Source organism: Anopheles maculipalpis, chromosome 2RL (assembly GCF_943734695.1).
Source record: "Anopheles maculipalpis chromosome 2RL, idAnoMacuDA_375_x, whole genome shotgun sequence".
NCBI classification, from domain to species: Eukaryota; Metazoa; Arthropoda; class Insecta; order Diptera; family Culicidae; genus Anopheles; species Anopheles maculipalpis.
In genome coordinates, this window is record NC_064871.1 from 92,812,220 (window position 1) to 92,838,313 (window position 26,094).

Below are 26,094 nucleotides of genomic sequence, written 5' to 3' on the forward strand. Positions count from 1 at the left end.
CTCTTATTTCATTTCTTTTTTGTTGTTGTTCTTTACAACCTAGGTGCGGAGGGCAAACTTTCCTGTAAGAAAATAGAAAATGTGACAAAATAGATTGCCTAAGATTTGTAAACTATTAAACTAATTGATAATCGAACCTGAAGATTGTGATTTGTGCACACGTGAGTGTGTGGTGCCAAATGTTTTTGAAAGAATCGACCGATGAAGAAGAGGACGACAACTTCTATGCTATACAACAGATCAGGTAAGTATTTCTATATAGTTACATTAATTTTCAATGGATTTCTAACGGACCTACACGGACGGGTTTCTATCCGACATAGATGAAAATATTTACCAAACCAATTTCTCGAATTAGATGGCATTGGAAAAAGCTTCCTCAGTTCTAAATATAGATCCATTTTGCGGACATAAAAAAATAACTAATGTACTGGGTTGTTTAGTGCTATTTGTACTACATGATCATCCCTACAGGCTGAGTTTTTCTACGTTGTTAGTTGATTTGTAGTAGCTACGTTTGACAGGACCGGTAATCAAATCCAATCCGAATCATCCTCTCGTAGTGTCCAATTACGTGGTATCAGTAAATCTTCATCTTGGCTTAACGAACACACCATCCATCGAATGGCTTATTAGACTAGTTGATACCACGTAGTACACACTATTTGAAACCCAGTCTCCTGCCGTGTGAAACCCAAAACGAATATATTGCAACAAGTGGGGCATTCTTTTGTCCACCGAACGATACCGATTCTGCTTGCTTATTAATTCCGAAGGAGAGATAAAAGGTCTAATAGGTGCTGGTTCCAAAAACAGTAGACCCTAAGAAGGAAAGTCGAAGACCTAAAGTTTTTATCGCTTCTCACCATGAGCTTCAAGGGCCAGATATTGGACGGAAGTTCAAACGGAGCATGAAAAAGACGGGGGTTTATTATACCAAATCCTCAGACGAAGCCGCACATGTGCAGCACACTGACAATCTAGCAGAGTTGAGCGATAGATTTGTTTTTTTTTTTGGGAGAACCTTTTTTCTATCTGCCTACTATTTGCATTTGCATTTGCTTAAAAATACTATTTCTCCACTTCCGTTTTCCAACTTCTAATAATTACTTAAACATATTCGGCACACGTGTGCGGTATATACGCACAATTATACGCGCTGCACTGTAAGCACGCGTGCGGTCGGAAAAACGAATTCTCGCGCGATGGTCGCCACACGCGGTTATCCTTCCCTTTTGTTTTCCCGGTCCAGGCGTACCCGCGTACAAAGCGGACCATTCAAAACAAACCCTTTCGGCAGTACTGTCAACATCAGCTGTTCTCCGTGGAGGGGAAATTTTCAGGACGATTTGTAAACAAACCCACCGCGCGCGTCCATTGATGTGACGAAGGACGGCCGTAGGGGAAGTCGGCATCGGTGGCAGTGTGTGAGTAAGGGGTGAATGAAGGGAAATATCGATTTTTCACTGCCAGCCTTCATTTTGGAACACTTCGAATCTACATACTCCAGCGGGCGTTACGGTAGGGACGCCCTGGATTGAAAAGTTGCATTTTTCCTAATTTGTGTTAGTGTTGTTAAGGATTAAAAGGACACACCCTGTCGTGATGGAGTTGTACGACTCTGCCCGCTATGGATCGGTGTTTAATAGCATCTTCCTTTCTACGGAATCGTCCGACGCAAGCGATGCATCGGCAGCAGCAGCAGGATCAAAAAAGGATGCGAAATCGAAGCTGCTGCTGGAACCGAATCTGGATCGGTACGAAATCGCGTCGAATGCGTCCCGCTTTGCCGTTTACCATGCCGTTCGGTCCATTGTGCTGGAACGGGAAACCACGGCACGGGGCACCATTTCCTCCATGCGAATAATCGATACGGCACTGGACGAACCGAAATCCATCGGCAGCGGGCAGTCGGCAGGAGCGACGCAACGTGTACCGCAGATAGTGCTTGCGGGACTGGACAGTCTGTACGGGATAATAGCCGAAACTCGCCAGAGTCAACCGAGGATTGCTACGAAAGCGCTTCGTTCGTTGTATGACATACTGCAGGGTACGTGTGCGGTCCCTTAGATTATCCTTCAAGTTTCCCTCCTAACCTCAATTTTCTTACCCTTTTTGTGTAGGTCAAGATCCGGAAGGGATGCGAAATGAGCCAGATGCCGTATTTGGGCCGCTGTTTGACTTGCTGCTAGAGCTGTCCACCATTAATAGTGCTCCGAGTGCGGCCAATGGTACCTGGTCATCGCTTGCCTGCTCTACGCTGCTTTCCCTCGCCATTGCGAAAGGTGATACGGGCCGTATCGTGCGTTCGGTGGCCGCCATATTGATGAACTCGGTGTACGGTTCCACTAACACTAGCACCACCGTAGGTGGCTCCGTTCAAATGCCACAAAGTGTTGCGAAGCTGCAACGTACAATATTCTCCATGGCAACGGGGCGTGCTACGATTGCGGATTACTTTCGCTGCGGTGTACCACGCGGCAGCTTGATTGGGGAGTTTCGACTGCCACTCGAATCGTCTGCAGTACATTCGGTTGCGTCCGATGGGAAATATCTTTACCTAGTCACGGCGAAAGGTTTGCTAAAAATTGGATCCGGATTCAATGGGACGCAGGAAGGACTCATATACGGTGCGGTTACGATAACGAACGCGAAAAACGAGGTGCCTGGATGGATCGGTTACTCTGGGGTAAGGATCAGAAAATGGCAATTGAGGTTATGGTATATTTACAAAGACATTTTTTCTTCCAGGGCAAGTTGTATTATGGCCGCATGAACAAGATGGCGGTTAATAATGGTTGGACGTTTCAGCTGTACGATCCGACAACGCTAACCGCCTTAGGAACGGTACAAACGGCACCGATTCCCGCTTTTCAGCGCCGTTATGGGCATCTGTTCTCAGATGGTGATGCTATATGTTGGCTGGGTGCCGTATCGGACTCAATTCGCGATTCGACCGATATGGATGATCAGGAGGAAGATATCCTTGTCGTGAAGCAACTCTACCCTCCTGTGGCCAGTTCCACATCAACCGGTTCCTCCACCCAAAACGATTCTCGACCGGAGTTGCGCTTAAAGTTGGCCAAAAACCGTTTCCACACGTACGGTTGGGCAGCATTTGAGGAAGATCTAGTTGATAATGGTGGCTATCAGCAGCCATCCACTGGTTTGGCTCCCCCAGTGCTGGATAGTAATCCAACCGGTGCAGGAATTCAATCCATTTCCTGTGGTAAAGAGTTTGGATTGGTGTTGGTTGACGATGGGAAAGTGTTGTATTGGGGCCGGGGCACTGCATTGGGCCTTAAAACGTCCGTCAATATGGCCGGAACAATAGGATGTGTTATGGGTGGACCGAAAGCTACCGTTTCGATGAAGTTGAATGAGCTGACGGCTCTACCGAAGGGAATAAGCTGTTTCCGCCAGGTTGCAGTGGGTCATGAGGCAAACCATGGACTGCTGCTGACCGGTGATGGTACGGTTTATTTTACTGGCACAGCAAAGCGTGGTGAGGATGGTGAGCTGGCCAAAACGAATCGCCGGCAGCCGAAAGCTATAAAACCGAAGCGATTGAACAAGCTGGATGGACAAACGATCACGTTCGTTGCTTGTAATAATGGTATGTAGTCGATACAGCAAATATTGCCCTCACTTAAGGCGGACAATTTAATCCTGTATATATTTTTTTAAACAGGTACTTCAGCCTTTGTGACAAAGGATGGCAAACTTATCATGTACGGCAAGGACACCAACTACTGTGAGCCGAACGGTGTCGTTGGTGGCTTGACCGATGTCGTTATACGGAAGGTAGCCCTCGGAAAGGCACATTGCGTTGCGGTTGATGCATTGGGTCAACTGTACACGTTTGGCCTAAACAATAAGGGACAGTGTGGCCGAAAATTTCAGCGTGAACGTAATGGTAGGTAGAGAAATGAAGCAATACAGAGCTTCGTATTCGATTATATGAATCAAAATCCTGTAAGCCGCAATTTTGTGTTTAAATTGCAACGCGTTTCTTCTCGTTCTAGTGGATGAACTGATGACCACCAATACAAACAGTCAACCACTTGCCGGAACACTAACAAACGGCACTACAACAAATCAGCCGAATGGATTAAACACAAATAACGCCCCGTGTAACGCTTGTCACGCTCCACCATCATCGGTAGCTAGCGCTGAACCACCGGCTGCTTCAAGTGCGAAATGTGGCTGCGGATGTGGATGTTGCTGCCATTGTGGTAATTCAGGACCGGGAAATAATGTCGGTGGTACCGCAAACCCAATATCCTCCAACGATCCGGATACACCTCGTATCGTTCCGGTTCCACCGCAGCGTGTCGATTTGCCACACTCCGGAAACGATCCTAGACGTCCCCCGATCGTTCAACAGATTGCCTGTGGACAGCATCACTCGCTGGTGCTTACATCCGCTGGGGAAGTGTACAGCTTCGGTAGCAATCAGTACGGCCAGCTGGGTACTGGAGATCTGCAAGCACCACCTGGTGGAAGGCCACATTTGGTACGCTTTCCGAATGGTGCTGGAACGGTAATATCCGTTGCGGCCGGTAGTAATCATTCGGTGGTGCTTACAAGCCGTGGCGCTGTCTATACATTCGGAAATTTTCACAAAGGGCAGCTCGGTCGTGAAGCTCCGGGTGGGCGGTTGGATAGTGTGAGCGATGGAAACTATTTTTGGCATTGTGCACCGGTTGCGATCGATTCTTTCGGACCGGGGACGGGTCGTCGTGCATCTTTTATAGCGGCCAGCGGAGATCAGACGTACATAAAGGTGGAGGAATCGCTCATCAATGGGGCAGCGTTGGCGAAGTATAGTGTAACAGCCGATCGAACAACGATTTGTAAGTATAACTTGCTCATGTATTATTTTTTTATTTTAATGATTTTAAATATTTGCCGCGAAAGCTCAACTATATAACTTAATAACTAGCATTAAGAGACAGATGAGGAAGAGTTTTGTTCGATAATTGAGATGATTTCATTTAACGATTCTTCACAGTGCTGATCCCAAACAATCAGTCCCATCTAGCCGGCTCAATAACGATCGATCGACGTACCGGACACTGTCGTGCGCATCGTATCAACCAGTTCGATGCACGCGCCGAGTTTACCGGTTCAAACTTGACCGTGAAAGACGCATATCGGCGAAATCGTTGGCACTTTTCATTCACACTTGATCCACTGTTTAACGTACTGTGGGGTTACGATGCCATCAGGAAGCGCATGCTGATTTTCAACCCGATCGCGTCAGAGCTGTATCGTCGCAAGTCTAAGCGTAAACATCAACCAAATCTACGTACTGGCCATGAACAACAACAACCTTACCGAATGGACGATGAAAGGGGCGATCCAGCGCGTTACGGAACGCACGAAACCCTTTCGGTGTTAAGCCCGGAAATAGCACTTCCGCAACGTTGGAGTGGTTGTGAAGTGCCACGGTTTCAGCTTGCGTTAAACTTGCTAGCCTGTTTGGATGTACTGACGGAAGCGACGGAACGACTAGGACCAACCGGCCAGTGGCCACCGTTCGAACCAACACTGGACGGATCGGCTTCGGGTGGGTCCTCATCGTCACCGCTGGATGGGAACGTGAATGTGAATGCATCGGATTGGTTTACAGGGGCACGAAGTGGTGCTGCTGCTGGTAAGTTTTTATCGAGAACTCTCATAGTCCACAGGTAGATGAGATATTATAATATTTTTATTCATGATGATAGCTTTCGGCAGTGGAAGCGGTCGACAGGTGAAGCTGTGCGATCTTGCACCAGAAGACGATCCACAGGAGGAAGATCTTCCCGAGCATCGTTCGGTACTGCTCACACCTACCTTCGGGTCTGGTAGCATCGATGAGGAAGTACCTGCAATTCCGATGCTAAATCGTTGGAATATTGGTAACGCGGAAGCACCTAGCAATGGCTTTTCGATCCCCAATGCGGCTAACGAGAGCAGATTCCCCTTTCGGACCGGGCGTGCTAAAGGACCAACGAACGGAGTCGCTACGGCAAATGTACAGTATCGTCGGAAGAAGACAGGTTCTGGTGGTGTTGGTGGTAGCACTGGTGGTAGCAATAGCCATACGCTAAGCAACTCCTGCACAGAAGAAAGCGTCGTAACGCTGTGTCCCATCTCACGTCGTTTTGCTACGGGTGTTAATCGTGAAACGTTCGAATCGTTAACAGCACTATTGAGCTGGGCCTGGAATGCATTCCGCAATCTTTCCGGCGAGCAAAAGAAGGGTTCCAGCATGAAGACGTTTACCACCAACCCGATGACGACGAACAATGCGGGGCTGATCGGAGAAGCTAAGGTATGTGAAAGAAAAAAGATTTATTTTTCGAATGTTCAATAACCCCGATTCTCATCTTTTACTCCACGCAGCTTATCGTTCGATTATCATTCATCTGTCGTGTGTGTCTCCGTTTGCTTCGTCGTTACTTGAACGCAATTTACCATCCAACTGGATCTCGATCAACGGAGGATGATGCAGACGCCCATATCGAAGATCATTTGCGCTCAGATTTTGTAAATCCCTTTGGAACACCGCATCAAGCTACCTGTTCCCCAATGTCCTCATCCACCGTTCATCCAATGGTATCTTCGACGTCTGGAAATCATCAGACACTAGCATTAGCAGTGGTCGAAATTCGTACACTGCTTATAGACATCCTGGCCGATCGCGTTACACTCCCCGTGATGGAACGCTCCATGAGACGGCGAGTTTGCAAAGCCAAACGGGAAGTGCTGGCCGAATGTCACCGTACGTTCGTGCGTTGTTTTGACATATTTTACCCAACGCCACAGCTGAAATGGGAAGTCCTCTGCAGACGACTTCTCTTACTGCGTGAAGTAGACAGTGGTGGCGTTAAGCCGCACGTGGATCGTTACCGGTACAGTTACAGCTCATCAAATAGCGGCAGCACAGAGCGATGTACCGGTCGTCTTCTGCTTAGTGCAATTCTGGCTGGACTATGTCAACCTTCCGTTAATCTCCGTGTTACATTCTCCATACTGATGTCACCTGCGCAATCGGCACCTGTTGCAGCTGCGTCCAGTTCCAGTCGTCCACAGTCGACCAGTTCGGGAGCTCTTCTGTTATCCCGTAATCGAGACCTTTTGGCCAGCTTAATCGAACAGATGACAAGTACAGTGGGTGCGTCAAATGTTGCAGATACTGTTGGACAGTCAGGTGGGTCGCATCTGCCGGATTGGCATTTTCGGGATGTGTTGGAGCTGTTGCTGGAGCTCGTTTCGGACCCGGTGCGTAGAAAGTTGGACCGTATTGGACGTCATCGGCGACGTGGCAGTAGTAGCAGTGGTAGTAGCAACAGCAACACCAGCAGTGCTAGTAGCTGCCGTAGTAGCGAAGGTGTAGACTACGACTATGAGCTCGATGATGATGAGGGAACGGATGTGGCAGAAAATGGAGGACACGATGGAGGCGGGCCTTTCGCGCGCGATGATTACGATAATGAGCATGTGGCGGACGGCGGAAAAGGATGGCCGTTGGCGCGAGGATATCGTAATGAATATCTTACCGAAGGCGACAGCGATGGAGAGGACGATGAAAGCGATCAGGACGAGTGTCAGGATGATGATCAAAATCAGGAACGGCTTCTGATCCGTAACGGGTGTCGTCTGTTGGCGAAGTTGCTGTCGGAAATCATTCACCATGGATGTGATCCTATCGATCGGGAGCGAGGTGATCGTGGTGACTCGGAGGAAACAGCTCAACAACCTGCTACGGATGTAATGGTTCCTCCGCTGGCTCCAATGGGTGGCAGTAATCGCCTTTTTAGTACCGGCAGCCGATTCGGAAAGGTAGATCTTGGGAAGACGTGGAATACGGGCAACTTTGGACCGGACGCAATTGCTTTTACCGTTGACCGGTCGGGCATATCGATTGTGGGCGCTTGTGTAAGTAGAAAATGAAGAAGATTTACGGTACGGTGGTAGGAAACTTTTTTATCTTCTCTCTCTTTCTCCCTATCTATCTATCTATCTATCTATCTCTCTTTCTCGTTCTTCAGGTTTATTCCGGATCAGGAAGCTATGAATATCAATTGGAGCTGCTTTACGATAGCCATCATTCCACCCATTCACATACCTACTCCCATTCGCATCGTTGGGAAGTGCTGGAATCGATTGTCGGATCATACGATCAAACCGCTGTAAGACAACATATGGCCGAGCTTCGTTTTAATCGTGCCGTACTGTTAAAAGAGAACCATCGTTACGCCTTGCGTCTGTGTAGCCAAGGTGCGAGAACGCTCTCCGGAGACTGTGGACAATCGTCGCTTCGTGGACCATGCGGTACGGTAACGTTCCGGTTTTATCCTTGCGATTTAAGCTTCAACGGTACAACACCGTCCCGTGGGCAAATTCCGGCCATCTTATACTACTGCACACCAGCAGGAGGAGCTACAGGATTTCCCCATGGTGGTATGAATGTTGGTAGTGGCCGGGAATTGGGTAACTGCCGAACGCAGGCACGTGATCTTGCGCTAGAAGTAGCTCGGGCGATTGTCGGTCGCTGTCGCGAGTTACTAACTGTTGCGCATGAGTTAGCACTGTGGACATCCGCTTCACCTGGAATGCGTGCTCCATCCTCTTCGGAAACATCCTCAACGCCTTCTTCATCAGCATCGTCTGGTGTGGTTGGTATCGGTGGTGCGAGTGGTGTGATTGGTGGTGGCGGTGCTGGTGGAGTTGTTGGTGGTGGTGTTGCCATCGACTCGGAACACAACATAACTCCGATCGAAGAACATTTGGACGTCGGTACCACGGGGTTGGTTGGTGTGATCTCCTCAAATACAGCTGCCACGACCATCGAACGTACCCGTCGAACGATCGGTAAAGTACTGCCGAAAGGTCTGCTGGAAACGCTACGTGGAAGCAGTGGTAATTCTGGAGCAGGAATATCCGCTGGAACTCCGTACGATCCTTACGAAATCGATTCCGCCTCAGAGGCAACGGTTGGTGGAGTCGTTAGTGGTGGTGGTGTCGGAAGTGCAGGAAGCGGTGGTGGTGCCAGTGGAAGTGGAGCTGGAATGTCGGCAGCCAATGGCAATGAAATGGAATTGCCGGCTGGTGGTGGTGCGGCAGCAGCTGCAATGGTCCTAGCGGTTCCAATTCGCAAACGAACCGTGTGGGATCTGTTCCGATCGCGTACGACTCGATCACCGTCGGTTGTGAACTGTCTGTTCCGGTATCTGCTACCACTGACACTCGCCCAGCTGGAACGTTGCATTCGAATGGATTTGAAAGTTTCCGTTGAGGTACTGTCGATGGTGCAGGATATTCTTCCACCAATAACGGCACTGAACGAATTACGACGTCAACGGCACGTTGGGAAGTGCTTCACCCACATGTCCAACAGTGGTGTGAACGGTGCAACGACGATCACTTCCTCGGCGACCAGTATGAATACGACCAGTCCACATTATTGCATCTTGGAGAGTGATCATCCGTATAAAACGGCAGGGCTGACCGCGTATCGTGTACGATTTCCGCTCACAGTGCGTTGGATGTGTCTTACCTTCGATGCTCAGTGTGGTACAGTGCAGGAAGAGGATCGTGTTAAAGTAAAGATTCCAAACCGACGTAGCGGAGAACGTGGTGGTAGTGCTAGTGATAAGGATTATTTGGATGATTGGTGCACGGTGCGAATGTATAATACACCTTCCCGATGGGCTTACGGCGGTCCTGGTCGGGCAATGGTGTTGCCAGGACGGGAGGTAGAAATCTCTCTTGAATCCTGCTCGACGTACGTCAACGAACCGAAGCAACAGTCGTACGGATTCAAGTGTTTAGTGATTGGATATGAAAATGCAGATCAACTACCTGCAGGTGATCACGTGGAGGCGCAACAATCAATGGTGGATGGTGGCAGTGGAACTGCTGGAGGAACTCTGATCGCTTTGGAGCACGAACTTGCCCATCTCGGTGGCCGGTGTGCACGAAATCTGTTGCGAAAGGAGCTACGGTTTGACGACGATCCAGACGATAGACTCACAGAGCCGGAAGCAGCAACACTGGAGCGATACGGAACGACATTGCTTGCGAAGGGATTGATGGTACCGGATGCCATGTTAACTATTCGCAATGCGCTTGACTGCCATCTGCCCGTGCTGTGAGTATACTTTTTCTTAATAAGCGTATCTTATTAATATTTTAAGAACCTCCAACGTTCTAGGCCTACCTCATTGCGGCTCTTTCCCATTACAATCTAACCGAAAATTCGATTTAGTCGGCCAATATAATTTATATATCACTTGCTTGGTTTTGGCATCAAGCTATCCTTAAAAATCCGTCTTCAGCTGTCCGACCGTTTCGAGCTTTAGTAGGATCTGTGTTTCGCGATAGGTTCTCGGCACGGGATGTACTAAGTTTTGCTCAAGTAGTAACATCCGCTGTCGCTTTCGCTGATGTCTCCAGCATAGCAGACCCACAGCGATAGCTACCAAGATGGAGACTCCTAGTAGTGTGGCCAGCACGATAACTAGCACCATATCTGGTCCTCCCGAATCACAACCTTCCTGCGAACGAAACTGTTCCACCGAGATGTATGATTCTGGATGATTGCGTCCTGCTGTGGCGAATGGTTGTAGAAAATAGATTTCTGCCCACGCAGGGAAAGACACGTTGGTGCTTTCGCATGTCGCCAGCTGGGCGATGCGGAAGTTTTCCAGGCTCACGGTGAAATTGCGTGGAAACATTAGAAAGGTGTGCGCATCGTTTGAAGCTGTGAATGTGTCGATGAGGTTGCGCTCGAGAAGAATGTTCGGTTGTGCATTCCATGCTGAATCGTTAGATATTCTAATACCTGCTAGTCAAAAGGAAAATAATGAATGTGCTAAGCAAATAACTATCAATTGCAAAAGCATACCTCTGAAAAGATTGGACGATAGTACGGTAAACGTGTTATCAATCAAACGTATTCGATTTTTAACCTCCAGCTGGAAGGCTTCGTCAGCAATGGAGTCATTGAAGGTGTTTCCTTGAAGAAGGAGTTCTTCGGTACCTGCAATAGAGATGTAAATCTCATTACAGAGTAAGTTTATGTAAGTTTATACCCTTACTTACTGCTCTCTGTAATAGCTGCAGGATGAATGGTTTGCTGAAACCCGCAATTTTGTATCTGTATCGAATTGCTAACGATGAGTCCTTGCCAGGCTTGAGATGTCCAAGCGCCGGTCATCGTCACATTATGCAGATGTAACTGCTCCATCTGCGCGCGCTTGAATGCGTGTCTAGCAAAGTGGCCAATCACAGTGTTGGAGAAAATAAACTGCTGAAAGCGTGTACTGATAGCTAGCGGTCGGATAGCTCCAATACTCGATGCACTAAATAACACCGAACGTAGGGCCGCTCCATGGAACGCATTAGCTGGAAGTTCGTCCAACTGACACCGCTCAATGCTGAGCGTAATCGGTCCTAGTATCGGGTGAGGATCGTGTGGATTCACCTGCTGCCCAATTGTTTGACTACCACCACTTTCGAAGGCAAACGATTCCAGCGTCAACTGTTCAATGTTGACAAAGCGTATCGTGCGTGGTAGAAATTCGGCACGGATCGAGCGAAATGTACCGCCCGGTACGAGCAGTTGTTGACAGTTGACAATGAGTATATCGGTCGCTACCGTAGTTGCTGGGAATGCTGGCAGTACAAAGGGCGAGCTTCGAAGCTTAGGCTGATGGTATAATGGAAAGATATGACTCATTTTTTGACACCTCAGCGAAATAGAACGCCTCTGTGAAGGTTATTTAAACATACCCGTTGCTCTCCGTACTCGTCGTTGCTACGTCGCTGTCGGACACTTTCGTGACAATCACAGCGCAGTATCCGCTCTCCTATTCTACCGTGAAACGATCCCCAATCATTACCACTCACTAGAGCCGACTGTGAATTATCAATGCGGTCACAGTGCAACGGTTGGTGAACGATTTCTTCCAGCTGTTCCTGTTCGCCTAAGACGTTTGTTACTCGCACAATCAAGAACGTTATCAAGATCACTATGGAAAACCGACACCGAGATTCCTCCATGGCGGTGAGAGAGAACGGACAAACTCGTCCAGACGTCTGTTTCGCGACAAACCTACCCCGTCTGTGCTATAGGAGGGCTGTTTCTTTCGAGACTGAAACTTCGGATATGTTTTGATAAAGAAAGGTACACACACGACTACACTGACGCGGACTCTTTCGGAAGGTTCTGTATATCGTTTCGCACGGTGAGGTCTATGCGATAAGATAACATGCAAACATTGCCGCCCCGTTTGGTGTGTGGTGTTGCGTTATCTTAGAATCTGGAAGCAGAGGTACCTACCTACCCTTGGTATGATTCATTCATGCCGTGCTGAAAAAGAAAACACATATTCCATTTCTGTGTTTCTGTGTGTGTGTGTGTATTTATGTTTGTTTTAAGCCTACTTTCGTCACATGAAAAATGAGATGAACTTTTTATTGCTGAGTACGCTGTTGTGCGCTGCCGACACCGCTACTGCTACTGCTCTCATCAACTGTTGCAAGGGTCATATCTTCGATGCGAACCGTTTGCATACTGCTGCCGGAATGTTCCGACCGGTTACCATCACTTCCGTCCTCCGATGGTTGGCGGTCCTCCCCGATCGTATCCGATGGTTGTGATGATGGTGGAGTGTTGCCCCTATGGGGCCGTTTCAGCTGTTTCATCGATATCGCGTACGTTGGACCGCTGCTACCGGTACCGCTATCGCCACCGTCCTCTGGACGAAGCATCGTTTTACGCTCTGCTTCACCATCGATTTCGTCCTCATCCTCTTCATCTTCACTGTTTGTCCGCCACGGTGTATTCCCGGCGGCGGGTCGTCGAAGCAGTATAACGTCTGGCAGGTTTCCTTCCCCACCAGTTGGATTTCGCTGTACTGTGGCGTCCCCAATAGCGTAAGGACTAATGAGGGTTCTGTTGTCTGCGTTTTTGAGTAAAAAATGGTAACGGTTAGAATTGAACAGAGTACCAAGAGTAGAGACTGACCAGACGGAGTTAATGGAAAAACGTAAAGTTAGTAACGTTTGTTTAGTAATTTTGATAAACAGTCGTTTGAACGAAAACCCTGGGATTGTCGCCCACAGTGGGAAGCAAAAACGGCTCCATTAGATGGGATTAATTTACACTCCACTGCAAATACTTGCTCGATCATAGTTCGTTGAACTTGTACGACTTACACATGCGGGACAAATTGAACATTTTCACGGATACGACGGGAGATCAGCTTTTGGTTAAAAAACGGGACTTTCCCGTTAAATATTATCCGTCTGTGGTCAGCCTATCCAAGAAAGAAACTTCTATATCGCACACTTACCACCATTTCGCTGCATCAACAGCTGATCGTGCAATACCGGCTCGGAGTAGATTCCCTCCGGTACAACAGTCGTCACCCCGCCACCACCTCCGTGATCTAATGGCGCCGCATAATCACCGAGCAAACCAACGTTGTAATGCACTATCGGTGCTCGATTTAACTGCAACTCGTCGTAGATGTGTCCGAGCTCATCCGCATTTCTATCACTGTTTGGTCGGCTAGCTTCCACCGGCTCCGATGCTACACTTGGTGCCGGTGGTCCAAGTTGTCGGAACAAAATGTCATTCAGTGCTACGATTTGCGTTGCACTGATCTCATGGCGCTTGAGACTATCGAGAACGGTTCCGATTAGACGCACCTTCACCTGTTCCTCAATGAAACCTCCGTTAAGCAGCTGCTGCATCGGGATGTTTATTTCGCTCCAAATTTTCTGATCATACGTCTCCTTTATCCAGCCCAGTGCGCTCCCAATGATGCGCCTATCGGCCGGTGTAAATGCACTTCTGCTGAGCGAGTTGGACCGGATCGTGCCCGATCGTGATGGCATCGTTTGGATTGTCATGGTTTGACGAGATTCGTTCGCCCTTCGCCGATACAGGTAGACGGTAAACAGTAGCAAGAACACGATAGCTATAGCGGCAACCGCTATCAAAAGCCATAGCATCTTATCCATCTGGAAGAATCCACCATCGTCATTATTGTCCAGAGAGTCGATACTTTCGAAGGGTATTAACGGTGGTGGTTTGCGGTTCCCATCATCACCATTCGTGAACGATGAGCACTTTTTCGAGCCTTCCTTTTGGCAAAATTCCATCAGAAAGTAGTGTACATTGACTTGTCCCACTACACCGCCCTCACTACGATTAAAGCAATAGCGCAAACTATCATCCACCTGGCAGGAAACGCTTGAAAACTTAATGCTGGTGGACGGTAACGATTTCCCTTGTGCTCCAACTAGCTCCGCTAGCCAGGTGTCGTACGTACAGTCGCACTCACGGCCAAAATGGATGCCGTCGATGTGACAACTATGTCCAAAGGTAAAACTATCCGGAAGTGCATTCGTGATAGTGTTATTGCCAAAGTGACAGTGAGTTTGCGTCTTGTTTTTGCGATCACTTAACAGGATGCCATTGAACTCTCCGAACGAATTGCCCGAAATCGTCACATTTTCCCAATCCTTCTGGTGTAACCATTCCTTCCCCGTTCGTATCACATGGTTACCGGTCACTATTGTGGAAATACTTGTAAATAACGTAAACGCACTCGTTGCAATTTCATTGATCCTGGGAAATACAAACGGGAGAGCATTTTGAATAAGAGCCATAACTAATTCCTCCTGTCAGTCTGACTTACGTGTTGCTTTCGATCAGTAAATTCTTCAACGCACTGTCATCCACAAACTGTTTCTCGATGCGCTGTATTTGACACCCGCGGAAGATTAACGTATCGCACAGCAAACGTTCGGTTACTGCTCGCTGGCGCAGGTTCGTTAGACGACAGTTGACAAACTCCAGGTGCTCGATTTCGATCGCATCAAACGCGTGCGATATGATTTCACTAATGTTACAATCGTTAAAACTTAACAGCCGAAAGGAAGCTCCGAGCTTTGGAAGATTTTCGATATTGGTGCGATAAATTTGAATCTGGAAAGAGAGAACAGGGCATTTCCATGTATTTATTACTGAGTCGTGTAAATCTTGTGAGACGTACAACTAGATCGGAAAGGGTAGGTGAAAATGGTGCTACATAGAAGGTCTAAAATGAATTGAGGCGTTGGTGACATACCGGTGCCTTTCTCTCATGGAATTCACAATAATGAGGTCATTGCAAAGTTCAGAGCTATTTTCATGAGCTAGGGAAGCAATCCACGTATCAGATAATAGACTGATTTGAAGGGGCTTTCGTACGTCAAACTTCGTGTCCTATGAATAATCTGAATTACAGTATCGTCTAGTCGTAAAATGCAACTGAAGCTGGCAATGAAGCTTGGTAGATGTGTGATTTGGATCCTTAAAGGACATCATTCGTCATCCTGTCCAAAGATCATGTACATGTCATTCGGGTATGGCCTGATCACAACTAACGTATTGAAGATAGTCCTCTAAGTTTTCATCTATCACTACTTGTACTATCCTTGGTGGTATTCCAAAAGAGATCATAGTGTCATTTTCCCCAAAAAGATTTTTGAAGCATGCAGAATATCCGACCAGTGCTGATCTTCTCGGGTAGTTTCCAATACTATTTCGCAAACAAAAATAAATAACAAAATCCAAGATCCCCCGTGATCCTCACGCCAAATAGAAGCAGCATGAGGTCGTGTGTGTGAGAGATGTAAGTCTCCTCACCCTAGACGATGTAGAACCACCAAAAGCGTTCGGTTCTATTTGAAGGTTGCCGACGTCCTGGATGAACACTTCCGCCTCGTACACCGATTGGAATTCAGTCTTGAGCAGCACATCGTTCACGTGCGTGATGTTTAGCAGATGTGCTCCTGAAAACGGGCGCAAAAGAAACATAAATCAGACCGTGTTGGAATTGTTTTCGCCAAAAGTGGCCGCTCGTCAAATGATCTTACTGCATGAGATATTTCTGTGCATTACCAGCCGGTCAACGTTCGTGACCAAGATCTCCGGAAATTCGCCATTATTGTTGCAGAGCGCACCTTCATGAAATTCTACCACGGCGGACGATCGTGACTCACTGCCTCCATCGATCGATAGGTGGTTGATGTAGTTCTGTTTGAAAAAGTCCTTCCGTACAGCGAGCTGCCCTCCACCGAGCAGTCGTATGTTGAGGGCGGTGGCGGCGGACGGTAGCAGGAGCGTTTCGTCCAGTACAACCGAAGCGGCGTCGAACTCACAATCAACCGTTGCGAAGTTTTGGTTCGTACAAGTACATAGGTAGGAACAGACGGACACACTGGTGCTGGCAGCGGCAGCGGTACGTTGGCGGATGGTCGCTATCGCTAAGATCAGCATCCAAGCCGATCCCCACCAGCACGATTCCATCGCTTTTGGCGGGGGTATTTGTACTGATTTTTGCACTGATGGCACCGATATTGACCAGATCGATTTTGCACGTACCCCTGCTGATTAGTGTCACATTTTCACTTTGCGCCCTACGAAAAATTGCTTAATCGTTAATGAATCATGCGGGATGGCATCAGGATCTGTCAACGATATATTGACGATGCTCTTGGACGTGTGACTTATGGGGACGGGGTTTTTTTTTTTGTTGGGCATACGTTTCCACCGACACTCCTCTCACTTGGTGGAAGTACAAATACAGGTCGGACGGAATTTCCGGTTGACTTTTGCGCACCATTCACATGAACTCCTCCTCTAAACTTCTTGTTACGCACCGTAGGTTAATTAAAATCACTTCTCAAGAACGACACGGTTCCGGAACGCGCAGAATTTGAACTGTGTACCCTTTCCCTGCCTAATTGTTGTCATGCTGCGATTTGACCGCGGTAGTAACGCTTGTTTGTAAACCACCTATCACTTAACAACCAATTAACGTCTAATCACACTGTTTGTGGAAAGGTCCAATCAAGCGCATATGGGAACCTCGATCGGAACGGAGAAAAAGCAACGCAAAACAGGTTCTCTAGGGGGACCTGCGCTCAGTGGCGTAAGTTACAGGCCCTTTCGTCCGATCTTGTACACTCTTGTTGCTGCTGCAGCCTCTGACATTTTCTCACCAAAACAAAACGAAATAGCGGAGAGGGCCTCGCGCAAGAAAAAACAAAACATTAAACATGACGGATGAATAATGTCAGCGATGTGTTGCAATCACGTCGGCCATGGAGAAGCGCGATGCGTGTCTGTTCCTGTTACGCTGATATGCGGTGGATTTATCGTTTTTCGGAAGCACTTGTTAGACGCACGCACAGTAAATGGTCACTTTATCAACTAAACAGGGTCACTTTGTCAGGTGCATCGTCGTCGGTCGTGTATGTATCGAACCTGGGCCCAAGACGACGTACGTACTTTGCCGCACCCACTCCACTACAGAACGATCGTTGTACTCTGTCTCTGGTACAGTCTGTGTGCGTGCTGCGAGCTTACAGTCACTTGATGATGATGATGATCGTGCTCACGCACACACACAGCGAGAGAGAGAGAGAGAGAGAGAGAGAGAGAGAGCCGTAAGGGCATTCTGTCAATGCGAGGCGCCCAAACAAAGGAGGACGGTGTTGCGTGCGCAGATTGCACTTGCATAGGAGGGGTGAGAAAATCGATGCACAATGGCTCCGTGCGTGGACATAATTGGTTATTTCCGGGGTTTCTTTCAAATTTTCCAATTCCAGTTCGAGTGCAGTTTTAACATACGCGGAATAGATGGACATATGTAGTAGGAAAGATGGATAGTTACAGAAAAGATTTGAAGCTGAACTGAACTTCGACTCCAAGTTCATAAACAAAGAGTTCAAAAATCTATGCGAATATCTGTAAGGAACGATTGACAAAATGACTAAAAAATAAAAACGTTTTTGGCAGGCTATTGTAGAGGTGTTGAGACATCTCGTGAGGAACTAATAGAAGCATCCTTAACATCCTGTTTCGTCCTGTTTTGAATTGGAAAATTGATTATTTTTCCTATGACTATAAACGGTCTTTTCCACATTGTCCGTCTTTACCTACTTTCCCTAACGTAAATTTCTTTGTGCTAGAAATTTAAATACGAAATGAAAGTTTTCAGTTTTTTAACGCATTGTGCACGCACATATGTACTAAACCAACCTCACTTACTCGTTCTCAGTGAAAAGAATTACGAAAAACAGTTCCTGCGCGACTTTATATACGTTGCCGCCGGATCACCTGGTGCACGGTTGGCCGCCTGGCTGCAGCCCGAATCCCGACTGGATCCTAGCCGGTGTGAAATAAAGATCATATCGCCCCAAACACCACCACTACGAGCCGGTTGGCCATCACACTTCCGGCTGGAAACACGTGATCAGTATGGAGAAGAGATATTTGTCCCCGGCATCAAGGTAAGAAGAATATTTTAATAATGGAGAAAAAAAATTAAAAATTATATCCCAAAAAATGTATTCGAAAATCCTCTATTTGAACACAAAATTTCGTCTCCCATTGTAATGCTACAGATCGAAGTAAAAGCATCCCTGCGCCGTGACACATCAGTTAACGCAATCACGCCAAAAGTGTCGCCCGGCACACCGACCGCCACCCCACCATCCGTACCGTACGAGCCAACGTACAAAGAGAAGGAAAAGAGCTGTCTGCAGGCAATCAGCGCCATGCGCCCGTATCATGGCTACTCGTTCGAAGAGTTGCGCCTGTACGCGGCAAACATGAGCAGTGCCAGCATCGCGACGGCCGCCACCTCGGAAATCTTGACGGCCAACGATTTGGGTAAAAATAAGTACGGTTTCGTCTGGACGCCAATGGTGGCGGGTGCGTACGAGTTGACGCTCCAGATCGACGGTGTGCCGGTGGTGGTGGAGGACGAGGAAGAAATATACCGCCTGGAAGTGATCGATGCGGGTGGAGCGGGTGGTGGTGGTGCGGGAGGCACGTGTGCCGGCGGAAGTGGTGCATCCGGTGGTTTGCCGAAGATGCTGGGTGGCGAGAAGGGTATGCCGGGCAGTGGTGGACAGGGACTGAAGAAGGTACACCCACCGACGAAGCTTCGTAAATTCTTGGCCAAGAATTCGGCTGGATTACGCGTGCGTTTGCATCCGACGCTACAATCGGAACAGATTGGGGTGGTACGACCGAATGGGATTGTGGCTTATGGAGATGAGGTACGTGTAGAATAGCTCGTTTTTATTATTTAAATTAAATGTGGAATATTTCGTTAAAGAAATCGATTGCCTAAATTTTTCCTGCAATTTCCTACAATTCCTAGCCGTCAAACTATACTACTTTCATTCCAGTGCAGTCACCAAGAATCTGAATTTGAATAGAGTTTCGGGATAACAAATTATGTTGATACAATTCTTACCTCCGCAGCTTGAAAATGACGACGGAGTTTGGGTGCGTCTGACTGCGGAATCTATACGGGAGCATTGTCCAGCATCTTGGTTCCCGGTCGAAGCGTGGTGCCTACAGTACAACCAACATCTAGGTAAAACCCTGCTTCATCCCATCGTCGACACTTGTTCTACTAAGGTAATGCTGGAGCATACGGCTGCCAAAGAGGAACCGTCAGTTGCTGACACAGTGGAGGACATTGAGGCGGACGACTGCGAGGGTGAAGGTGAGGAGAACGAAAACACCATTAACTATGGAGATTTCCGAAAAGCAGCAACTGCCGCTCTGTCCGAAGTGGTCGGCGGTGGAGCTAAGGCACTCCAGAAATGGTTCCATCGATCTGGCACGGAAGGAGGTTCGTTTATGGATGAAGCTGGCCAAACGAAATCACCACACCATCCTTCAGCTAGTCCCACTCATCATCAGCAGCAGCAGCAGCAGCAACATCAGACAAATGCTCAACAGCAGCAAGATCAGCAATCCTTTCACCAACAACATCTCCCAAAGCGTGCCCTTTCGCCATCGGTTGCGGAAACACTGCGTGCCGTTTTTGCGGCATTTCTATGGCACGAAGGTTTGGTGCACGATGCAATGGCCTGTGCGTCGTTCCTTAAATTCCACCCGACCATTTCGAAGACGGCCGGGATAGGCATTGGTGCTGGTCCTGTTGGACATGCAAATCAGACCGGCGAGCTACCGATTCCGGCTGTTTTAACCCGCGAACAGAAAGTGTTGCAACGCCATTCGGTAGAATTTTCGAATGCTACGCTAGATGCACTCGAACGCAGCGGTAATCGTTGCATTATGAATCGAAGACATCGTGGTATAGGGGCTGGATTCGGGATACTCGATGGGGGTGGTGGTGGTGGACCATCGTCAACGATAGTTTCGAACACCGTGCCACCGGTAGCACTGCGTTGTTTGGTACACCTTTGGGATCAGTTGGGTTCCAATTTTGTGCAGCTTGTGGAAACGAATTCGAACGACAAGCGAAACGACGATGGTCACGGTGGTAAGGATTGTGGTTTACAGACAACTACAGCATCGAGTACGGGGTCTGTTATTGCTCCGGCGGCAAGTGGAGCTCCAATATCGGCTAGCAAGAGTGGACTAACTCTAGCAGCAGCGGCTGGCGCGGGAACTACGACGACTACAACAGCTCCTGTTAATGGCAGCTCAGCTCCAGATGGTAGTTATTGTGAACTTTGTCGTACTGTATTACACTCTATTCCGGTGACGTATCACATGCGATTAGCACATCCAGGCTGTGGACGTCCTGCAGGTGGTCAAGGCTACAACTCCAACGGAGTGTACTGCGAAGGATGGGCTGGAGACTGTGGCGATGGAGGACACGGTGTATCAAGCTGGTACTTACTGTGTGAAGCATGCCGCAAGCGATACGAAGGAACCACTCCCGTCCCACTTCCCGTTGGTCCTCAGGCAGCACTGGCAGCAGGTGCGGAGCGAAGAAATGAACCACCCCGCTCGACACTACCCTCGGAACTGTTTGCGATGATGAAGGAGAATGCTTTCTTCTTGTTGGATCTAGCACCGGTAGAATCTTCCGCTTGCAGTGGAAGCACAGCGGGAAGTAGTGAAGCATCGCTCACAGAGATAACGGACGCATCGGAATGGCCCACTCCCCCGGATCGACCGGCTTGTTTGGGAACGTTTGTGGACTCTGAAGCGACACAGCAGACAGCGTCCCGGTTTCCTAACGATGGTGGTGGCCCAGGAAACTTTCTCCCTGTATCGGGTGGGAAATTTCATCGCAGTGTATCGATGGGTCAGGGTGCAGGACCTTCGGTTGTACTCCGCCGTCGACAGCGCCGTGAAGATGAGCGTTCCGATGCAAATCTCTTGAACCATCCATCGGAGAATCTGCGCCGCTTGGTTCCGCTGGACGTTGGTGTGCCTGTTGTTGGGGACACGGCTAGTAACGATGGTGGAGGTACCCAGGTGGGTCTTCTTGGACGACCGGCTATGGTGTTCATCTTGGAGCGACACAATTTGGAACGGTTGCGTCGTTTGCTCATACGACAGTTGCGTCGATCTCTCTGCCATAGATATAGTCTTCAAGGGTTTAACTGGCTCCTACGGCAACTCACAGAACCGATCGGACTACATGACGTTATGTGGTGGTTTGTGTCCGCGCTTACTACCAGCGAAGTGGATATCGATCCTAACGATGCAGATTCTGAGCTGGGTCTGGAACATCCAGCCATCAGTTGTGAAGGTCATCTGGGGCGCGGAATATCCCGTGCTCTGCACGCCTACCTGTCCACTGTGTCCGAGCTGACGTTACTCTTTCCACTAGGATCACCTCTTCAGCGGATGGCAGTTCAATGTTTCGGATTACGCTTTGTACCATCCGATCATCAGTTCTTGCATCGCGTTAATATCTTCGGTAATATATCACGAATTCTCTCAAAATCGGAGGAGGAAGAAGAAAAAGCTCTCGAGACACAGTCGGTGCGTGATCATTTGCTAGGAGTCACCGATGAAGCACCGATCGAAGTAACGCCCTTTCAGGATGTAACCGATTTATATGAGGTAAGTGATGCAAGATCCTGTCATACAAAGGATCCTCTTACTTAGTTTTCCGTTTCTCCTTCAAGCTCACCGTTTCGTCCCGCCCGGCACTCGCTCAGGCACTGCTGGATAACTCGACGGAAACGTTTTGGGAAAGTGATGAAGAAGATCGTGGCAAACCGAAGACGATCGAATTGATTCCGAGCGTACGAGCAGGATCTTCGGTGCCTGGAGCTGGTTGTCAACTAACACTGATTGCTGTACATGTGGACAATAGTCGTGATGTTGCGGTACATTTGGTATTCCAGTTCTTGCTTATCAAAACCGGACACTAAAATTGCTTTTCCAACTTTATATTTGCAGTGCAAAGTAACTTCGCTACTTCTTTACGGAGGATCACATCTAAACAGCGTCACAGGAACAGGAGAACTATCATTGCTTCGCACCATAGACATCGATCCGGCTGCCTGTGCCTGGCAAACGGTTCCAATATCTCCAAGTAGTAATGCTAATGCTTCTGGAAGTGCTACTAGTGGACACTATCGTCTAGAAATTCGAGGTCCAGACGCAACGCTACGTATTCGCCAGGTGAAACTGTACGGAACTCGATCGGGAAATACAGTTTCCTTGGCGGCTTCGAATGCTGCACCTTCGCTACCAACACCACGTCAGGTTCAATCGCGCCTTTGTGAACAGGAAACGCTTCGAGTGTTTCGTCTACTTACTGGGCAAGTGTTTGGTAAGCTTCTAGAGGAAACTTCCACACTTATCGGTAATCCTGCGAATGGAGTTAGCAATGGAGTTGGAGGAGCTAACGCGAACAGTAGCTCTGGTGACGCTTGTAGTACGGAACTATCACCGCTTCCATCGCTTTCCGAATCCATACACGATCTTCGTGAGCATGCGGTTGGGATTTTGTTCAGCCGCCGTAAGCTCAGCCATCTTCAGAAGCAAATCATCGTGCACGTAGTGCAGGCAATCGAACGTGAAACCGTGAAGGCGCGGGATGCCTGGGAACTGCTACTGAATGGAGAAGCGAATGTCCTCACAACATACAATGATGCGTACTGCTTCGAGATGCTCAGTATGGTGAGTCGATGGGTTGCAAGTAATTTATTTATGAAAGTAAAAAATTATACACTTTTTCCATCTTTTAGGTCCTTGCTCTCTCCGGAAGTTCTGTTGGACGAACCTACCTATCGCAACAGCATCATCTGCTCAAAGACTTGCTGTCGCTTGCCCACACGGGCAGTGATCGTGTCCAGCGGCAAGTCACCGCTCTCATCCGTCGTATACTTCCAGAGCTTCCTTCCGATAATGTTCCTCACACCAACACAGCGGACAGTAGCGTTGATACTGATTCTGAAGCGTTACTAGACGTTTTGTTGGCGTTAATAGCAAAATCACTCCAAGTGCAGGTTAAAGTAAAGAATGGCTCGAATGGAGGACACCAACAGCATCAGCAGCAGTCCGCTCCACCTTCATCAGCTGGAACTAGTGTTGTCAGTTTGGCAAGTGTAACATCATCCTCTCCGGAGACTCTCACTACCGGAACGGGAAGCGTTAGCCGGTTGCAGCGCTACCGTTGGTATTTGCGAGGTTCGATTGCAGCTAAACAGGCGGAGAGTATTATCGCTTTAGTGCGTGACATGGCCAGTGGTAAGCTGTCCGAACGTTGGGCTACGGCATGTCGGTCAGCTGTAGCTAGTTGCCTTTTAAACGTTACCCAACTCGAGGAGGAGTTCCGTCGCAGTGCCGACGCTTGCATTTGTACTGCGACACTTTGGTTGGCCCTGGCCGCTCTCTGTGTAATTGATCGCGAACAAATAGATCGGTATGTTCAGCGGATCAGAGGTTTGTCGGACAATAATTACAGTGTTTCGATGAACGTTTGCTTTTTTCCAGACTGTCTTCCAACCAGTGGCATCGACAATCGGAATCGAACAGACCACTGTGTAGTAACCATGATGATGAAGTCACGTACGCCGTTCTCAACTGTGCTCTCTGTGGATCACTTTGTGCAGATTGTGATCGTGTGTTGCATCTTAATCGACGCGCCAGAAATCATCATCGAGCGGTAAGTTTCGGACGGTCTTCGAAAAAAAAGGATCACATTGTATCTAAAAACATGTCTCTTAATGGCTTTAGGTCTGCAAGGAGGAACAGGATGCGATCCGTGTCGAACTGCACGAAAGCTGTGGGCGCGCCAAACTGTACTGGTTGTGGGCAGTGGTAGATTCGCGTACGCTCAAGGGTATGCTCGAGTTTCGCGGGCATGATCCGAGCGCCGGCTGCAGCACCGTACCGGTTACGGCGACTGGTGTTGGCGTGTGCCGTTTCTGTGGTGCTACGGGTAGCAGCGGTCTGCTGGCATTGGGCAACATCTGTCCCGATGCCCAGTGCCAGGAATATGGTGCGGTGTCCTGCACCAAGGTCCATCCTCGCTGTGGGCACGCGTGCGGTGGCATTATCAATGAAGGTCAATGTTTACCGTGCTTGGTGCCAAACTGCCAGTCCGAGAGTGGGGATGCTGGTGGTGGTCAGTACGGGGCGAGCAGTGTGCAGCCCCGGCTGACCCAGGATGGTGAGGACATGTGCATGATCTGCTTCACGGAAACACTCGGTACGGCACCGTCGATACAGCTGCGGTGCGGTCACGTGTTTCACTACCATTGCTGCAAAACCGTCCTAATGCGTCGCTGGAATGGTCCAAGGATTAGCTTCGGGTTTGCGCAGTGTCCTATCTGCAAGGTGGACATTGAGCATCCATCGTTGGAACCGTTCCTGGCACCGATCGTCGCGTTGAGACAGGACGTCAAACGGAAGGCGCTAATGAGGTAAAATAGATGGCGTAGCACTTGCGTGGTAATTGGTGGGCGAATTACGGATAGCTAAAAAAGATCAAGTGACGTTTTATGATACCCTTCGCTTCTAATCCGATACCAAATCGTTGCAGAAGATGTTCTGATTGAGCTTTTGGTAGAATATTCAAGACGAGATATTCAAATAGAACGTTTCTTCTTTCTTGGTGATGGTCTGATCACCTCTTGCTACTTCAAATAGATCCCGTCTCTTCCTGGGATGTAGGAATTCTGAATTTAAGGTCTAAGATGCGGAGGACCTCTAGTGCTCCAATTTTTTTTGTTAATATATTGATACATTACACACACGTCTATTGTTTCCTGTTTATCCTGTTTTATGTTACACTAGGCTTGAGTATGAAGGACTAGCTAAAGCAGTAACTGCCGATGGAACAGATCCTACAAGGTACGCGATGGAACGATACGCGTACTACGTTTGCAGTCAATGTGGAAAGGTAAATGAAAAGCATTGCGAATTTTTTACGTACTTTCTTCAAATTTCCATCGAATCTTTAATCTCCATACCAGGCATACTATGGCGGGGAAGCACGTTGCGACGCAGAGCTGGGCGAGAATTTCAATCCTCAGGAGCTGGTGTGTGGTGGTTGCAGCGATGTATCCAAGGCGAAGATGTGCCCCAAGCACGGTATGGACTTTCTCGAGTACAAGTGTCGCTACTGCTGTTCGGTGGCAGTATTTTTCTGCTTCGGAACAACTCACTTCTGTGACACGTGTCATGATGATTTCCAACGCCTGACTAACCTACCAAAAGGGAAGCTACCGCGCTGTCCCGCCGGTCCAAAGGCGACTCAACTTACAGGTGAAGAGTGTCCACTGCATGTCGTTCATCCTCCAACAGGGGAAGAGTTTGCTTTAGGTTGTGGGATTTGCCGTAACGCGCAAACCTTCTGAACGAAGTCGTCGTACTAATTTAGCGGGAAGGTATCATAATATATTCAAGACCAAGCTTAACCATGCTACTACTGCAAGCGACACGCTTTGGCGCAATATTGGCTTCTGGAAGGTCTGTCGAATCAGGAGAACGGTGATGGTGGATATCAAATAATGAACCAACAATATACGGTTTAGCTAGGATACGAGAAGAAGTAAAATTGCCCGTAAAATTACCGTAAGTAACCATTTTATACTCACACACATTAACCTTTTATGATACATACATTCTAAAGAAGAAAAAAAAAACAATGAACATTAGATACTATTTGCTGGTTTTCAAAATAATGAAACCAACACTAATAAGTGATTTTATAACTGCATCATTCCTGAGGTACATTGATATTTGTGTTATGGATAAAGAATTTAAGTAAGATGCATGAGACGCTAAAGTATTAT

The 26,094-nt window shown here is 48.2% G+C and overlaps 4 protein-coding genes across 4 annotated transcripts in view; 1 reads left to right on the forward strand and 3 right to left on the reverse strand.

Annotated features, from left to right (window-relative positions):
- The window catches only part of LOC126568448 (uncharacterized), a 271,865-nt gene that overhangs the window by 221,658 nt on the left and 24,113 nt on the right, over positions 1 to 26,094 (reverse strand). The gene's annotated exons all lie outside the window — the stretch shown is intronic.
- LOC126568647 (E3 ubiquitin-protein ligase highwire) lies at positions 1,606 to 25,659 on the forward strand. The gene is made up of 19 exons (XM_050225162.1): positions 1,606 to 2,050; positions 2,124 to 2,689; positions 2,752 to 3,616; positions 3,692 to 3,916; positions 4,026 to 4,856; positions 5,015 to 5,659; positions 5,733 to 6,322; positions 6,394 to 7,929; positions 8,043 to 10,144; positions 18,117 to 18,348; positions 18,463 to 19,122; positions 19,331 to 21,904; positions 21,970 to 22,173; positions 22,247 to 22,972; positions 23,041 to 23,717; positions 23,789 to 23,960; positions 24,032 to 24,720; positions 25,094 to 25,199; positions 25,273 to 25,659. The coding sequence occupies exons 1-19, from the start codon at positions 1,606 to 1,608 to the stop codon at positions 25,654 to 25,656; spliced, it is 14,229 nt and encodes a 4,742-aa protein (XP_050081119.1). The 3' UTR covers positions 25,657 to 25,659.
- On the reverse strand, positions 10,305 to 12,057 carry LOC126568702 (uncharacterized). Its single transcript, XM_050225220.1, has 4 exons — positions 11,788 to 12,057; positions 11,098 to 11,704; positions 10,901 to 11,035; positions 10,305 to 10,837 (listed from the first exon to the last, which is right to left on the reverse strand). Exons 1-4 carry the CDS (start codon positions 12,055 to 12,057, stop codon positions 10,314 to 10,316), a joined length of 1,536 nt encoding a protein of 511 aa, XP_050081177.1. The 3' UTR covers positions 10,305 to 10,313.
- LOC126568684 (uncharacterized) lies at positions 12,407 to 16,360 on the reverse strand. The gene is made up of 5 exons (XM_050225198.1): positions 15,928 to 16,360; positions 15,698 to 15,843; positions 14,706 to 14,995; positions 13,353 to 14,635; positions 12,407 to 12,959 (listed from the first exon to the last, which is right to left on the reverse strand). Exons 1-5 carry the CDS (start codon positions 16,358 to 16,360, stop codon positions 12,472 to 12,474), a joined length of 2,640 nt encoding a protein of 879 aa, XP_050081155.1. The 3' UTR covers positions 12,407 to 12,471.

Coding starts and splice junctions, on each gene's coding strand:
- LOC126568684 (XM_050225198.1), bottom strand. CDS start 16,360: ATGGAATCGTGCTGGTGGGGATCGGCTTGGATGCTGATCTTAGCGATA. Junction 14,996..15,697: donor GTGGTTCTACATCGTCTAGG/GTGAGGAGACTT, acceptor CTCTCTTTCCAG/ATTCAAATTTATCGCACCAA. Junction 14,636..14,705: donor TTACTGATCGAAAGCAACAC/GTAAGTCAGACT, acceptor TGTATTTCCCAG/GATCAATGAAATTGCAACGA.
- LOC126568702 (XM_050225220.1), bottom strand. CDS start 12,057: ATGGAGGAATCTCGGTGTCGGTTTTCCATAGTGATCTTGATAACGTTC. Junction 11,705..11,787: donor ACGAGTACGGAGAGCAACGG/GTATGTTTAAAT, acceptor TTATACCATCAG/CCTAAGCTTCGAAGCTCGCC. Junction 10,838..10,900: donor ATCGTCCAATCTTTTCAGAG/GTATGCTTTTGC, acceptor TTTGACTAGCAG/GTATTAGAATATCTAACGAT.
- LOC126568647 (XM_050225162.1), top strand. CDS start 1,606: ATGGAGTTGTACGACTCTGCCCGCTATGGATCGGTGTTTAATAGCATC. Junction 2,051..2,123: donor GTTGTATGACATACTGCAGG/GTACGTGTGCGG, acceptor CTTTTTGTGTAG/GTCAAGATCCGGAAGGGATG. Junction 7,930..8,042: donor TATCGATTGTGGGCGCTTGT/GTAAGTAGAAAA, acceptor CTCGTTCTTCAG/GTTTATTCCGGATCAGGAAG.